The sequence below is a fragment of the Quercus lobata genome, chromosome 2, assembly GCF_001633185.2.
Source record: "Quercus lobata isolate SW786 chromosome 2, ValleyOak3.0 Primary Assembly, whole genome shotgun sequence".
Classification (NCBI taxonomy): Eukaryota; Viridiplantae; Streptophyta; class Magnoliopsida; order Fagales; family Fagaceae; genus Quercus; species Quercus lobata.
The window spans coordinates 9,273,981-9,290,305 of record NC_044905.1 but is presented as its reverse complement, the minus strand read 5'-3'; the positions used below and the strand labels follow the sequence as shown (position 1 = coordinate 9,290,305).

General features: G+C 34.9%; 2 protein-coding genes and 1 pseudogene across 2 annotated transcripts; 2 read left to right on the top strand and 1 right to left on the bottom strand.

Annotated features, from left to right (window-relative positions):
• The first annotated feature begins 1,441 nt into the window (after positions 1–1,441).
• On the top strand, positions 1,442–2,341 carry LOC115958827 (jasmonate O-methyltransferase-like). Its single transcript, XM_031077075.1, has 2 exons — positions 1,442–1,615; positions 1,979–2,341. Exons 1-2 carry the CDS (start codon positions 1,541–1,543, stop codon positions 2,339–2,341), a joined length of 438 nt encoding a protein of 145 aa, XP_030932935.1. The 5' UTR covers positions 1,442–1,540.
• LOC115974374 lies at positions 1,954–10,341 on the bottom strand (annotated as a pseudogene).
• A 1,782-nt stretch (positions 10,342–12,123) lies between these two features.
• Positions 12,124–16,052, top strand: LOC115958812 (protein FAR1-RELATED SEQUENCE 5-like). Its single transcript, XM_031077069.1, has 7 exons — positions 12,124–12,184; positions 12,652–13,209; positions 13,415–14,758; positions 14,851–14,966; positions 15,048–15,110; positions 15,203–15,292; positions 15,972–16,052. Exons 1-7 carry the CDS (start codon positions 12,124–12,126, stop codon positions 16,050–16,052), a joined length of 2,313 nt encoding a protein of 770 aa, XP_030932929.1.
• Positions 16,053–16,325: the final 273 nt, after the last annotated feature.

Genomic DNA, 16,325 nt, shown 5'->3' with positions numbered 1-16,325 from the left:
CATACTTGATTATTTTAGTAAGGAGTTACTTAAATTTATATTTCTTGGAATTAGATTCCAAGAAATAAGAATAATCTAGAAATTAAGTGTCCATTTGGTATGATTAATTTTGCCAACTTATGTTACTATTCAGCTTATTTTTTGTACTATTTATGGGTTTCACTGCACATTTTGGTACTATTCATGGGTTCCACTATACTATTTCAGTTAAATTTTACTTTTATCTACAGTATTTTCAGCAAAATAAGCAGATCTCAAACAGACCCTAAGTGTGCGTTTGGCATGGATTATTTTTACCAACGAACTTTACTATTTAGTTTATTTTTGTTACTACTCATGGGTCCTACTGCACTTTTTCGTATTATTCATTGATTTCACTGTATTATTTCAACTAACTTTTACCTTTATCTACAGTACTTTCAGCAAAAAAATTTCAGTTTTAGCAAATTAAGTGAATCTCAAACGGACACTAAATTAGAGACTCAAGAACTTAAGATATAATGTTAATAAAGTGACAGTAATCCATTTGCACCATCAAGGTTAAGTGTTTGATATAACACCAACCTATCTCTATGAGTAAAGTTCATCAAAATTTGAAATTTTGTGTAATTTGTGTTTGGCTTTGGAGAAATGGCAGGAAAGGAAGAGAAAGTGACACAGTTTAAAGGGAAAAATAGTAATTGCATTTTTCACATTTTTTGTCCTCTTTTCTCTCTCCAATTTGGGGGATTGAAATTTGTATCTCATGTGGAAAATCAACCATTCCATATTCATTCCCCTTCATTTTCTTTCATCGACCACACGGTAGAAAACTCGTATTTTTCCCCAACTCCCCTTCCCCTTTTTTTCATCCTCCTTCTTTTCAACCCAACCAAATTAACATAGAGTGAGGGTATACATGCATGGTATATTGCCGCGTGATAGTTACACTCCGTTTGTTTCTATGAAAAATTTTATGTGAAGACAATTTTTTACTTTTTCTTGTGTAATAAGTGAAAAAAAATTATCTCTTTATATTTATTATTTAACTTAGCATGAAATTGAATTATTTTCTACTACCTTATTTAGTATACTGCTAATTAAACAAGAAAAGTTAAAAGATAACTTTTCAACTCATTTTAAAGTAGTTACTGAATATTAAAAAATGAGATAACTTTTTAGAAAATAAAATGCTATTCTAATAGAGAAGTATTTCTAATTGATTTTCTATTCTTTCTTTATAGAGAAGTGTTTCTAACTAATATTAAAGTTAAAGCAAATAAAGAGGATTTTTTTTTCCTGTTCAAACATCAAAAGAATCCAGGGTCCCAGATCTCCACGTAGTTATACTATAACTATACCACCGACAAGAAATTTTTGTCTATATATAGTGCTGCAATCTTGGATTCCTCACTACGAAGTTTTGTGTAGCTACTCTACGACTAGATATATATATATATATATATATATATATTAAAAAAAAAAAATTTGGCCATTAACCTGTCTTTGGTTTCAGGGATTATTGTCTGAGATTCACTTGGTTTTGAATTGAAAGAGAGAGATGGAAGTCGTGCAAGTACTTCACATGAACAAGGGAGCAGACGAAACTAGCTATGCTAAGAACTCAAAAGTTCAGGTTCGGCTAATCGGCTTCCTCTATCTGAATCATTACATATTCAGTATGAATTTGATCTTCAAGTAAATTTTATCTTCCAAAACATGAAAAACAAATAGCAAAACCTTTATCATTCAATTAAAATGTTGGAAATATCATGCCCATGTTTTTCTCTTCACTATTCACATATTTTAGTTATTTATTGTTTGTTTAGATGCAGTCTTTTGCTTAAAACTTATTACTATTAGAATGCAATATGAAAATTAAAAGCCTTACATTAGCAAATAAAACTATAAAATTGAAAATCTTTCAATAAGTTTTGTGTACTAACTATAATGGGGGAGACTAATTCATATTCATTATTATTTTTTTTTTTTTGGGTAGAGCAAGATAATATCTATCACAAAGACTGTAACCGAGGAAGCCATAATTGAACTATTGTGCAAAAATTTGCCGGAGAGCATGGGCATTGCTGACTTGGGTTGCTCATCGGGACCCAACACCTTAACTGTGATCTCAGAGATAATAGATATCATATATTCCAAATGCAGCAACCGAGGCTGCCCAACTCCAGAACTTAGAATCTGCTTGAATGATCTTTATAGCAACGATTTCAATGATGTATTTGGGTCATTACCAGCTTTCTACAACAAACTGAAGGAAGAGAAGGGTACGGATTTTGGGCAGTGTTTCATTACAGGTGTGCCTGGTTCTTTCTCTGTATTTTGCTCTCGAAATGTCATCTGAAAAAGAAATATAGCCCACCAAAAAAACACACTTCACTAACATGCAATTTCTCACAACAACTAATTAATAAGAACTAAAATTTAAAACGTTTGTGAGAATTTTCTTACAGTTCCATAAGTGATTTCGCTAATATCGAGGTCGGAGTCCCCGACTTTGTTATACTTCAACTCGGTCTTGTCGGCAAGTTTTTGCGCAAATGCGAGTCTTCAGAGAGCTCCTCCTGGTGGTGAGCGATGTAGTTCTGAGGGCGAGGCGCGTGAGGGTACGGAGAGAGAGGCCGCGAGTGGAGCAGAGGGAAGCAGCTGGGACTGAAGTCGACGAGGCCATTGGAAATAACAATGGCCGTATCGGAAAGAATAAGGAACCGTTTGAATTTTGAGCACTGTTTGTTTATTTGAGAATTGGAGACTCTCTCTCTCTCTCTGAGTGTCTGTGACTGTGAGGCAGTGAGGCTGTGTGTGAATAACTGATTCCTGTATAATCAATAATGTGCTCTGTAAAAATGGACAGTTCAAAATGCAGTTAGAAACATGAACTATCGTACCCCCAATCTGAGACCCAACAGGGATATTCTTTCAATCTTACTGCCCACAATATTCATTTCAAGCTGAATTATCCAGAAATATTGGGAATCTTTAATACTTAGACAATTGTTGAAGGAACAACACCTCAAAATGCCCATAAATTATTTCGTAAAAGCTCAAAAGAAAACCTTTTCTGCAAAAGAAAACAATATACAATTCTAGGAACATTCTAAAAATATTTACTCAACTAAAACAAAAAAAAAAAGGAATGTTAGTAAAATTTAACCAGCTTTAAGAAATTGGAAATAAGTAATGAAATGAACTACTTCATGCTTAAGATGCATTGTTATTAGAGTTTAGATTTTCCATAGAAATTTTAAACTGTCCTTAATATAAACAGATTCAAGAGAATGGAATCATTTGAAAGATATCAAAACCATAAATGGCAGCAGAGTTCCAATGTACGCTCCCATGGTGGCAAAAGTAAAATACCTCAAACACAAGGGCATCTAAAACTAAAAACCTAAAGCATCACTTTTCAATAATCTAGGCAATTTGCCTTTGTGCTCTGCCACCATAACCAGTCAAAAGGTCCAGTAAAACTTGCACTTATACCATCTCAGGCACATTAGGCCTTGACACTAGGTCCAAAAGGAGCTTTGAGTATTTGAATAAGCAGTTCCTCCTCCAAACTGATTTTAAACCATTCCATCTAGAACTTAATTCAATTTGGTTTTGCAGGGCTGTTTCAAGTTCAATTGTTTTACTTCAAAAAGAGGTCCACCTAAAACAGTAAATCAATTTTTTCTAAATTTCTACATAGCATGGTCAATATGGAATCCAGCTGTATGCATTTATAGGACATGTGGGCATGGATGGAATGGCACTGAAGTAGGCAAGTAGCTGATATATCACTTTCCCTGTCAAGCCCAAAAACTGTTCTGTCACTTTCTTCTCTGGTCTAATTAAGCCCTCATCAAATATAATAAGGAAACCATATATGTTAATACAATTACAAAATGTAGGCATGCATTTAGATGCAATATAATCAATCTTTCTAATACATCTGCATGGTAAGCTCTTTAATGCACTACAAAACTGATTGACAATTATATAACTACAGCATTTCTTGACAAATCACAAAGAAATTCTAGACTATTTTGGTAGGAATAATACGGTCAAGATAGTAACCCATCTATGAGCTTCAAATCTAAAGTATGGACAGAATGTTGCATGCAGCAATAAAATTCCAATCAAGGCACTCTGCAATACATAAAATTAAAAGATTGGAAAAAGGGGGTTTTGCATTCTTAAACCAAATAAACTTCCTCCTGCACCAACGCCCAAGATGCAAACACTAGAAACAAAGATCATTATGGAGATTTAACTTTGACTGGTATTATAAATCCTTCATGTGGCAGCATGGCACAAAAGGGAAAGGGGAAGAGAGGAAGAAAAAACGCGACTAATAATAAGTGTAAATTACCATGAAAAGAATACAAAAGAAAAACATTTTATAAAGGAAAATCTGATTGCCTCAACCACAGGATGAAATGAGCAGTTCTCACCTGCACCACTACAAACATAATAACAGTTGCGTAAAAGAATGCCCTATCAAACTACTTGCACTTACCAATAGAATCTTCAGCAGAAAATTATCCTCCATTATATTGAATCTTTATTAGTAGTATAAGCCTCCATGCTTGTGGCTTCATCTGCTTCTTGTTCTGTGTCCACCATCTTAGTATAGCAGCTCACTATCTTCTTGTCTAACTCATAATATTCGCCCATCTTCGATCTTCTTGTCTAACTCATATTATTCGCTCATCTTCTTCAAAGATGGGCGAATATTATGAATTAGACAAGAAGACAGCGAGTTAGATCGAGGTAGAGAAGCCCTTTGATCAACCTTCGGCAAGATCGAGGTAGAAAAGCCCTTTGATCAACATTTCAAAAAAGATCCAAGTAGAGAAGCCCTTTGATCAACTTTCAGTAAGATCGAGGTAGAGAAGCCCTTTGATCAACATTTCAGCAAGATTGAGGTAGAGAAGCCCTTTGATCAACATTTCAGCAAGATCAAGGTAGAGAAGCACTTACCAATAGAATCTTCAGCAGAAAATTATCCTCCATGGCATTATATTGAATCTTTATTACTAGTATAAGCCTCCATGCTTGTGGCTTCATCTGCTTCTTGTTCTGTGACCACCATCTTTAGTATAGCATCTGACTATCTTCTTGTCTAACTCATAATATTCGCCCATCTTCTTCAAAGGTTTCAAATCCAGGTCAATGAAAGATGCCTAGAAAATTGCAACTCAAGTAAGAAATCAATGTCATGAAAAATGACATCTTGTAGTTGAGAAATTCAACTTTCAACTTAGAAATTAACTTATTTAATATTTTAGAAACAATTTGATTTTACTTAAGATTTTTAAGAAACTATATAATTTCAAACATTTGGCCCTGATATCAATTTTTCTCAATAATTCCACTTCTCCTGAGCAATAATAAAATAAAAGGAACATCATGATAATAAGATGCAAGACTGGCCTTATATGAAATCCTCAAATGTCAAGAGCCGCCTACCTCGTAATCAAAAGTTTGGTTGGTTGACTCTAGGTGTACTTCATTATATGGAGATCCCAAATCCCAATCTGCCCTTGTTCTAAAACTAATCTACAGACTACAGTCCTTTGCAGTTGCAGCTACCAAATAGTCCTTCACAATCTTCAAGCTTTCATCCATAGGAATGGAATGCAAAGAGGTATATCTATGTGATACTTCTTCTTCACCCAATTCTCCACATACCGGACAAGACTCAGAAATAATGTCATAATAAGCATGAATTGCTCCTTCTATGTCAAAATTGTCCAGCTTCTGGACCTCAAGAAGCTGATCCAGTATTCCGGACTTACAAACTGTCTTGGAAACAAGCTGTAGGAAATTCTTTGTGCGCAGGCCACTATCTGCCCTAATGACAGGCTTGAGTGCATCTTCAAATGCTTCACTAGTCACAACATTAGTACTATCTGCACCACCACCCAAGCCCCCAAATATGAGAGAACCATTCAAAAATACCCGGAAATTATTCTGTGGCGTGGTAAAGAGATCATTGATAGCTTTGTGTATTTTGTCCTCAGACTTGGAGAACAGATCGAGAGGATTGTGTTCACTTAATTCTGATATCTGTAATAAAAAGTGGAGTGGGTCAGAGTCTTAAAAGCATACAAAAGTGGTATCTGACCCATTGGATCAAACACAAATACAGGTTTGACACAAACTAACTTGACCCCAACAGCACCATTACAAAAGGAGGGAACCAGAAATTTTTTTTTTTTTTTTTTTGGAGGGAAGGAGTGAGTACCTCTCCTTGATGCAACTTCAGGGTTTGGTGCATTCTGAACCGAGATATGATCCGTTTAACAGCATTTTCTTCAGATATGAATCTTGGACAAGGGAGAAATCCACATTTGGGCTACTTTTGGGAAAATGGAACAAAAAGAAATGAACTAAATTACTTAGCATTAAATTTGAAAGTATCATTCAAGAGTCACTAAAGAAAATTAACACCATTATGAAATATAATTTTTTTTTAAATAGTAAGGGAGTGCACCATTATCTCAACAGATATACAGGGTACACCTTTGAGAGTACCTAACATGGAAAAAACAGAATTAACTACCACTCTTTTTCCTTAAATATTATACTAAATAACATAATCACAATGCAGATCATCAAGGAGATTTTGGTGCTTGATTTGAAGATCAAAATAGCTGTTTAACACATTACAATTTCTAAGAAGAAATCAGGTGCCCACCCATTGGCAGTATACAATTCCTATCAGAATTTCCATCCAGGTGGCTTCCTAGAACACGAGATAGTGATTAATGACCAAATTAATTACATTAACCATTGTGATGCTATTTTTTTTATACGTGTGAGTGGTAAATTTTATAGGTGCTTCTGATTTTACTCTTTTGGTTCCCTAACCTCTTGGGGTTGAGAGTTGTATTCAAAATGTGAGACAGATGGCCTAATCCTCTAGGGTTGTGAGGGGTTGTATTTGTGTGCGCCAGGGATTAGGGACCTCTAATGCGTATATTGAGCCTTCTTGTATATCTTTTTTCTCCCCCCCAACCCCCCCCAAAAAAAAAGTGCAAGTGCTAGAAATTCCTACATGCACAGTAGCATGATCCTCTAATGAATTTTAATCCTGCAACCCTTCTTCAACAGTTGTCTATTTTGAAACATGAATATTGTTAGAATTATGGTTTAATAATTAAATTCACCATTTCAAACAATCAGTAATTTATCATGATATCAAAGCATGAGATTCTAAGTTCGATCTCTATTCTCATCCTACCTCCCATTTAAAATGTTAAAAATCTCTCATGTTAGACCCCACTTATTAAAAGGGAGTTTAGGCCCACACGTGAAAGAAAGTGTTAGAATAATTATTAAAGATTAAATTCAGCATTTCTCTTAAACTTTTGGGACAAATTGGTATTTATCAAATATCTTGCAACTCACCATCTAATGGGGCTGCATGTTTTTTACCAAATAAATTTTAAGTGAAAATATGAGGGAATGGGCTAGCTTTAAATAATAGCAACTAAAACAAGCATGAAAAAAACATTAGCTGGATTTGAATTGAGATTAAAATATATTAGTAAGGTAACCATCTGATTTTTGAATAAGCTAAGGTTTCAAAGCTAAGATCCTTTTTACCTGCTTGCTAAGTGTGATACTTGTGTGAGATGCACACCTGTAAATATTTCCGTGTGACACAGAAATTGTAACCAAGTGCAGGATAATTATTTGACCAAATTCTAAGAGACAGAAATTACCAGGAAAAGCGAATGATCACTCATAAGGAGCGCAGAATCACAATCTGTATCAACCTTGGCAGCATCAACTCGCCAAGCAGGACGCTCACATAGAACGTTCTTCTCAATTGACTCCAGGAATTCCCTAGATACAAGGACACGCATCTGCCATATTCGATCCAAGCCAAGGTCAGAAAACTTCAACTAAGGCTAGTAATTTCAAAATGTTCCCAAGCATCAAACCATTTTCCCAATCTAATATGATTTTGAAAATCCTAATATCAACATAGCCAATCTAATTCTAATTTTCCTTTCTTTTCTATAAAGGATCAAAATCAACCATATCAACACATAACATACAAACCACGTGCTAATTTCCAGGTAGTCCACAATAAACTGCTCCAACTGATAGGAAAATGCAGAAACACAACATTTAAGCAAATCAATAAGTTCACCTATACCACATTTGCATCATTATTCAAATTAGGCATATTCTAGGAAGCACGGACACAAACACGGTACGATGTGGTGGCACAAGCAATTTCTGAAAAATTATAATATAAAATGGTCGGTACTACACCAGTATGACATAGGTACAATACCCTAAATGAAGTGTCTGTGCTTTCTAAGGCATATTACATCCTTTAAGTTTGGGGTCATTTCTAAGAGTCTGCCATAAAGAGTTTTTTGCACTAACAAGCATTTTAAGCCAAAAATTCCCCAAACCACTAAAAAAGAGCTAAAGGGTTCCCTTTGAAGCTACTAAATTTGGAGCATCTAGCCAAAAAAAACTCTACAATTGACTATATGCTTTATGAATCTAGAACAATAGAGCATGTAATTTGGCACGCAGTCAAAATACTAAAGCGTTTTTCAGTTAAACTCTACTTCACATTGTTCACAATGCTAAACGAGCACTAAATCAGTCCGTTGACTATAAAACATACAATTTACTTCATCAAGTATTACATCTAGGGTCCGGTTAATATATGCCCTAATTAGGGCATACATAACAAATCTGTTTTTAGAAAAAATTTATCTGGAATTGAAAAAGTTGTCAAAACTTTTTCCAAAAATGGTATATTATTGTGTGTCCTAAAGGAACACATTAGTAAAATTCTTACATCGATGTCAATATGCTAGTAGAATCTTGCTGTTAATTTATTAAAAAACGACATCATTTTAAACAAAAAGTGGGTGGGGGGGGGGGGGGGGGGGTGGGTGGGAGGGGAGGAACTCTTTTATTTTAGGTTGGTTAAAATGTGGTAAAGCATAACAAAAAGGCACATTGTGTAGTCAACGACTCAACGGACCCATTTAAATTAAAAACACATTTGGTTGTAAAATCTATTTTTAGAGCATTCTCACCGGCTCATGCAGATTTTTTTTCATCAATTTTAGCATAATAACCTACTTTTTCTATTTTATATACTCAATTTTCAAAAAAACCACACATCATATTATCTATTTTACACTACATTTTACTAAAATATCAATTTTTTTAATTATTTCTCTTTCTTCGTATACAACAACCATCATTCCTTTATCCGTCATTACCTATTATTATGTAATAACAAACTTGTAAATTTATACAATTATACGCTACTATCTAATAAAAATATCCACTCTCACTTGACCAAAAAAAAAAAAAAAAATGTGAGATTAGTAGAGCATACCCCAGAGTCAACATATTTAGAGTATATTTAGATACTGCTTATTTTGTCGAAACTGAAAACTTATTACTGAAAGTACTGTAAATAAAAGTAAAAATTAGTTGAAATAATAAATTGAGGTCATGAATAATACAAGAAGTACATAAGGCTTATAAATAGTACAAAAAAAATTAAATAATAAAATAATTTTAATTTTTCATCCAATACAGATGCACAAGAACCTAGCAGTGGAGACATAACGTGTTTCGCATAGAGTTGGGCAGCAATTTCTTTGTTAGGGCACGAATCGATGCCGTCTATCTCCTTCCACAAAACCCGTTCATTCTTACTCAACGCCGTCGGGCTCCGACTCCCCGGCGACTGACCCGCGGCACCTTCTGTACCCACATCACTTTCCCCACCTACACATACATACACACATGAGCACATACATAAAGCTTGTTGAAGTAAAAAAATAATTGTGCAAAGAATTTGAGAATGGTAAGGTGTTTTTTGTTTACAAAGGACGAAGAGGATCCAGTGTAAGCAAGAACAAGATTACAAGCTCCTTCGCCTCTGTACGCCCAATCACCAGAGTTCTTTTCCTCTAAAACCAGATCCTCCATCCAAACTTACTGTTTTGCTCTCTGTGATTTCAAATTTCAAACTCACTTTCACAAAGAGTAAAATCAAATTATAAACACTTAAAAAAAATAAAAAATATAAAAAATAAAAATAAAAAGAAGAAGAAGAAGAAGAAGTAACAATTAAGCAAAGCGATGGACAATAATACCAAATTTTGCTTCGAGTGTGGTCTTATTAAGAGTTAGAGCCTCCATGTATCTACATTTTCTTTTTTTTTTTTTTTTTTTTGAGTTTCAAAAGAGATTGCGAAACGATCGAAGTGCGACCAGATCTTTTAAAAAAATCCTATCTGATAGAATATAAATAATGGCAGACAAATATGGTTCGTCGAAAGTGAGAGTGAGAGAGGGAATTTTTTGACTCACAGTGAGTAGAGGCTTTTGAAAGTGGAGAAATTTTTGGTTCCACCGACCACTGATGTGGTCCTCCCTGCTCCTGCCAACCAATTAATAAGTGCCATGTGGCCATTTTTCTGATTCAGGTCCACATCAGCAGCAACCCATGTCCTTTAACTCTGGTTAACAAAACCAAATCAAGGTTAAAACAAAAACAAAACTTACCCAGGCGGAAAACCAAAATCAAAACACGCCTCTTTCTTTCTCTCTTCCTCTAGCCCTATTTCCCCAATTCTCTAGAGAAGAAATCCCCATCCCTTTTCGTATGAAATTGAAATTCAAGCCCTGGTTACTACAACAGCGACAGCAACGGCAACAATAATGATAAAGATGAAGATAAAAATAGTGCGATGTCTTTCGCAGAGACGAGGAGGCTGATGAGATTGGTGAACGTGGAAGCGTGCGAGAGCATGGGCGTCGCTAGATCCGCCGCGTTCGTTCAGGTTCTCGACGAAGCCGGCGTTCTTCTCTTTCGCGACAAGGTCTACTTTCATCCCGATAAGGTCGAAGTCTCTCTCAACCAACAGCATCTTTGCCGAGAAGCAAAGATAGGACCCAAAGCCCACAAGCTCCGATCGGTTTTGGTGGTCATGGGAATTTTGGGTTTTGGTTTTAAGACTCATGCCCCCATTCGATCTTAACAGGGAGGTGGTTTATGAGATGAAGGCATACAGTTTTTTTTTTAATTTATTTATTTATATATTTATGGGAATTTGAATGTTGTTGTTGATGCTGCGAAATTGATGTCCCAAAGTTTTGAAGAAAGATTGTATCAGTGGCTTTGAAGGCAATGGTGTGCATTAAGGTGTGTTGGGTGATGCATAGTTGTGTGCGTTGAGGGGTGCAATGGGGTGCACGGGCTGCTGCTGTATTGTGCGTGGGCTGCTGCTGTGAGGTGCGTGGGCTGCTGCTTCAGCATGTACCAAAAAGTTGAGCACTTGGTTGGGATGGTCAGGGGAAGTTAGTTTGTTAGGCAGTTAGAGCAGGGTTGTTAATCATTGGGTAGTAAATTAGTTAGTTAACATGGATTTTGTTACATAAATAAGCTGAATTGTATTGATGAGGGTCACAAGGAATAACACATTTGATTTCACTTGCTTCCTTTATTGCTCTGTTTTTGGTGTTTGAATCTCTCTGTAAATTTTGTTCATTTTGGCAATAAAATTTCTCAATTCTTGGGCAGCTTGTTGTTGAGTTGGAGCTTGTTCCCAATTAAGGTGCTGATTCATCTTTAAAAAGGGACATGGAAGAAAGAATTCTAAAACATCATTTCCCTCCCAAAACCGGGCCACACACAATATCTAATAACAGGATCATAAATATATTAAAATAACCACATCTTTGAGCAAAGAAAACAAATTGAACCGTGACTTATCTCTCCCAAGTCCCAACATCCAATAAAAAAAGGCCACATAACCATCTTTTCTTACTCAGCTCCACGTCAGCCTTACCCATTAACTTAACTATAATTAAAAAATCAAACCAAGGTTAAATCTCAGCTCTACTTACAGACTTACTCACTTACCCGGAGACCCAAAATCAATTAGCCAAAATCAAACCCTGTTAACCCACTGTGTTAGCCACTTCTCACCCAATTTCTGAAACACAAAATTTTATTTTACCCGCTCAATCCTCTTCCCTCTCCCTTCCCGCATCATTGGACGAGCCTTTCAAACAATCTTATGTTGGGTTTTCTTTCTTCTCCCTTGGATGATTAGTGAGTTGTACTCACTGTAAGCTATGGCTGAAGTAGTTCCTGGAATCCACACACCACCATTGCAACTAACCAATATTGATCAAGGTATGTATGTTACAAAGACTCAATTCACTCTTCAATGTATCATTCTCTTGCTTTGTTTTGTTTTCATGTAGTTTACAAATATAGTATATTCTACGTGTTTGATAAAAACCCAAGATAAGAAATAATTAAAATAATGAAATTTTTATGTGTTGTTTTCTTTCTATCTAGTTTATAGATATTAAAAATTAAATTTTTATGAGTCTATGGTATGAATCGTTAGAACCCATTCCATACCCCTGCCTACTTTTTGTTTTTGGGTTTATTAGATGCCACTCTGTTTCTTTGTTTTTGAAACAGAGCACAAGTTAAGTTCTAAACGTACCTTAAGTCCAAAATGTAAAAATAGTTAAAAATTAGAATTTGTACAGTTAATAGTTTATACGCACACACCATTCTTTTTTCTTTTTTTATTATCCTTTTAATTTGAGTTTCCTTAGAAATGTGTTTTGTGATGTTTTTAATTATAGATATTAGAGCTGATGAAGAACTACAAGATGTTGAAAATTTGCTTGGAATGGTGGTGCACAGTGAGGAGGAAGCATATAAATTGTATAATGATTATGCTATACGAATTGGGTTTAGCGTTCGAAAAGAAAAACTCAGATATGCAAAAAATGGTGTAAGACAGAGAGAGTATGTGTGTTCGAAAGAAGGATTTCCACGAGATGGTGACCATTTGGATGATAAGAAATTCAAAAGATTACAAACTAGGACTGGTTGTGAAGCTAGTATCAGGTTTACAGTGACAAATGGTGAGTGGAAGGTTACTCATTTCAATTCTAATCATAATCATGAGCTTGCAAAGCCTGAAGAAAGACCGTTTTTAAGGTCGAATCGAAAAATAACTGATGCTCAGTTAGGTGTAATAAGAACTTTTAAAGAAGCGGGCATAAGAACAGTAAGTACATATTCCTATTTAGTTGAGGAAGCTAGGGGATTTGAAAATGTTGGGTTTATAAAACGAGATTACTATAATGCGGTGAACAAGCAGAAGTTAATCAATGTTGAGGCTGGAGATGCTCAAAGTTTAGTAAACCATTTTAAACAAAAGCAAGCAGAAGATCCTATGTTTTTTTTATGCAATTCAAGTTGATCAAGAAAATCGAATGACAAATTTTTTTTGGAGAGATGGTAGATCAAGAATTGATTATAACTCTTTTGGAGATGTTATATGTTTTGACACTACATATCGAACTAACAAGTATAATATGATATGTGCCCCATTTGTAGGTGTCAACCATCATTGGAAGAATGTACTTTTTGGTTGTGCATTTCTATTGGATGAAACAACTGCTTCGTTTACTTGGTTGTTTGAAACATTCTTGGAATCAATGGGAAATCAAAAACCAAAGACAATTTTTACTGACCAATGTCAAGCAATGAAGAATGCCATAAGAGTTGTGCTTCCTGATACTTGTCATCGCCTATGCTTATGGCATATCTCAAAAAATGCTGCAAAAAATTTACCAAGGCATTATGGGAATCCTGAATTTAAGAGTAAATTTAATAAGATTCTTTATAATTGTGAGACAGAAATAGAGTTTCAGTCTTGTTGGGATGCCTTGCTCAGAGATTACAATTTGGCGGGTAATAAGTGGCTTAACACCTTATATGAAAATCGTGAAAGGTGGTGTTCAGTTTTTAGTCATAACATTTTCTCTTGCCGAATGAAAGCTTCATCCAGGAGCGAGAGTACAAATAATGTTTTTCAACATATGGCATGCAAAACAATGAGACTAACAGAATTTGTACATGAGTATGAGAAAGCTTCAAAAAATATGCACACAGACGAGTTAGAAGAAGATTTTCGTTGCAAACAAGGTACGTCTTTTCAAATAGTCCAAAATTGTGGACTTTTGCAACATGCATCATCTGTTTATACTCGTACAATGTTTAAAAGATTTGAGTTAGAAATTACTTCTACCTTGGGGGTCACACACAAAGATATTAATTCTGATGGAGAGTCTTTCACCTATGAAATCATTGAAGGAGGTGGTCGAAGGGTTCATGTTGTCTATTTTAACTCCTTAAATAATGAAATCACGTGCAGCTGTAAAATGTTTGAAACATTGGGGTTACTATGTCGACATGCTTTGCGAATACTTATTGTGAAAAATGTAACAGAGCTTCCTGATCAATATATTTTGAAACGATGGACAAAAAATGCAAAGAAAGATAATGTTGTATGTGATCATACAAAATCAGTGGATGCAAATGATGAGTTGTCAGTGACATCACGCCGTAATGAATTAATGCGCTCAGTTTATGAATTTTTCACAAGAAGTGCAGCAACAACTCGGCATACTGAAATGTGCAAAAGAAAAATTAGAGAGATGATAGAATTTGTTGAGAAAGATATGGAGATGTTAAGTGGGGCAAGAGATGATGGTGAAAAAGAAAATAGTTTTGTGGATAATAACATCTCTGGTGATGTTGAGAAGACTAATTGCTCACTTAATAATTTGCCTATATTAGATCCCCCATGTGTGCGACCAAAAGGAGTCACAAATGCGAGAATGAAAAGCAATATGGAGAAGCGTAAAAGGAAGGCATTAAAAGATATTACAAGATCAAGTAACTCTTTTTCATTTTAAATTTTAAATGTTAGTTCAATGATTCAATTATTTAGTTGTGAATAATGCCCAATATTTCCTCTCTTTTTTTAGAACAATTGCCCAAGAGAGGACTTCCAGCAAACTCTGCCCAAGAGAGGACTTCCAGCAAACTATGCCAGCCGATGCACCCATCTAATGTACCCATGGATGAGAACTACAATAATCAAGTATGATCTAAGGCCTTTGCATCCTCTTTTTTATTTATTTTTAAATGATCATACATTTTAATCTCTTATAGTATTTTATAGATATTTCATTTTCTGGGCATGCCAATGACTAGTAGTTCAAACCATTTTCAACTATCAAATCAGGTACAAGTAAAAAATAAAATAAAATGATATATGCACTAGTATTTCATTTTTATAAATATCTACCATTTGATGTTGAGAACATATGAATGTAGATCCCTTTTTCTTATTGGAGTGGTGCTTCTCCAAATGTTAGCTTAACAAGCATGCTTCAAAGTAACAATTGCTTAAATCATTTAAGTCAGGTAAATATACTTGCTATTTTTATTCCTCATTAGTTATGTTTATTTATTTGTATCAATGGTTATCACTTTGTTACTAATAATTGAAAATGTCTATATCTAATTTTGCAGAATTCTTTCTTAAATGGTTTTACGCAACTAAATCCAAGACAAAAGTGATTTGACTTGAAAGATTTTTGATGAGTATTCAATTCAGAAGACTCTTGACAAGTATGCAACTAACAAGTATAGATCGATGATGAGAGGAGTGAAAGCTGTAGGAAATGTTATTTTTGTATATTGAAGGCAATGAAAATAGGCTGATTTTTAGGATATGTTAGAATACATTCCTTTTTGTATATTTTCTTTTGTTATGCCTTCTCATCCTCTAGACAAAAATTGTATTATTCAACACTGTTCTTCATCCAATTGAATATAACTAATATAAATGAAAAGTATTTTCATTTCAGCAGTGATCAGCTTCTTCAGCATCATAATCTAAACTTGGCACTGTGTCTAACCTTATTGACCATTCTGCACACATCTGGAAACCTGATTTAATCCGTTCCCTATACCCTCATACTATTAGTGCTAAAATTCTTAAAACCCCCATCTCCAAGTCTGGTAAGTACCAAGCGGAAAAGGCCTACACCAGCACTCTTAGTATGGAGGCTAGTCTAACTATTCAATCTTTGATTTGCAGGTATCAGGTGGCTTTCAACAACCAAAACACTTCTTAACACCAGCCTACAAGGCAGAAAAACACCCAACAAGGATTAGGTGATACTTGACAAATGATCATTAAGATAGCAAGTGCAAGGTTAAGGAGGAGCAAAAGGAAGTGGTCAACTTTGCAGATGATCATTAAGCTTGATGATAGTTAAGCTTGTTGCAGCCATGCCCTTAATGCTGGGAAAGAATCTTATTGCTCTTCAAAGCACCTAGCAGAAGATACAAGTAACAACTTTAAATCCTTTCCCTTAGCTTATTTATATTTTCCTTTCTTCACTATCTCTAAGATAAAATGAATTTCTTTCCTGTAGAGTCCTTGAGGAGT

Excerpts from the sequence above, each read along its gene's own strand:
- LOC115958827 (XM_031077075.1), top strand. The coding sequence starts at position 1,541 with ATGGAAGTCGTGCAAGTACTTCACATGAACAAGGGAGCAGACGAAACT. Across the intron at positions 1,616-1,978 it reads CTAAGAACTCAAAAGTTCAG|AGCAAGATAATATCTATCAC; the intron begins GTTCGGCTAATC and ends TTTTTTGGGTAG.
- LOC115958812 (XM_031077069.1), top strand. The coding sequence starts at position 12,124 with ATGGCTGAAGTAGTTCCTGGAATCCACACACCACCATTGCAACTAACC. Across the intron at positions 15,111-15,202 it reads ATTTTCAACTATCAAATCAG|ATCCCTTTTTCTTATTGGAG; the intron begins GTACAAGTAAAA and ends ATATGAATGTAG. Across the intron at positions 15,293-15,971 it reads GCTTAAATCATTTAAGTCAG|GTATCAGGTGGCTTTCAACA; the intron begins GTAAATATACTT and ends TTTGATTTGCAG.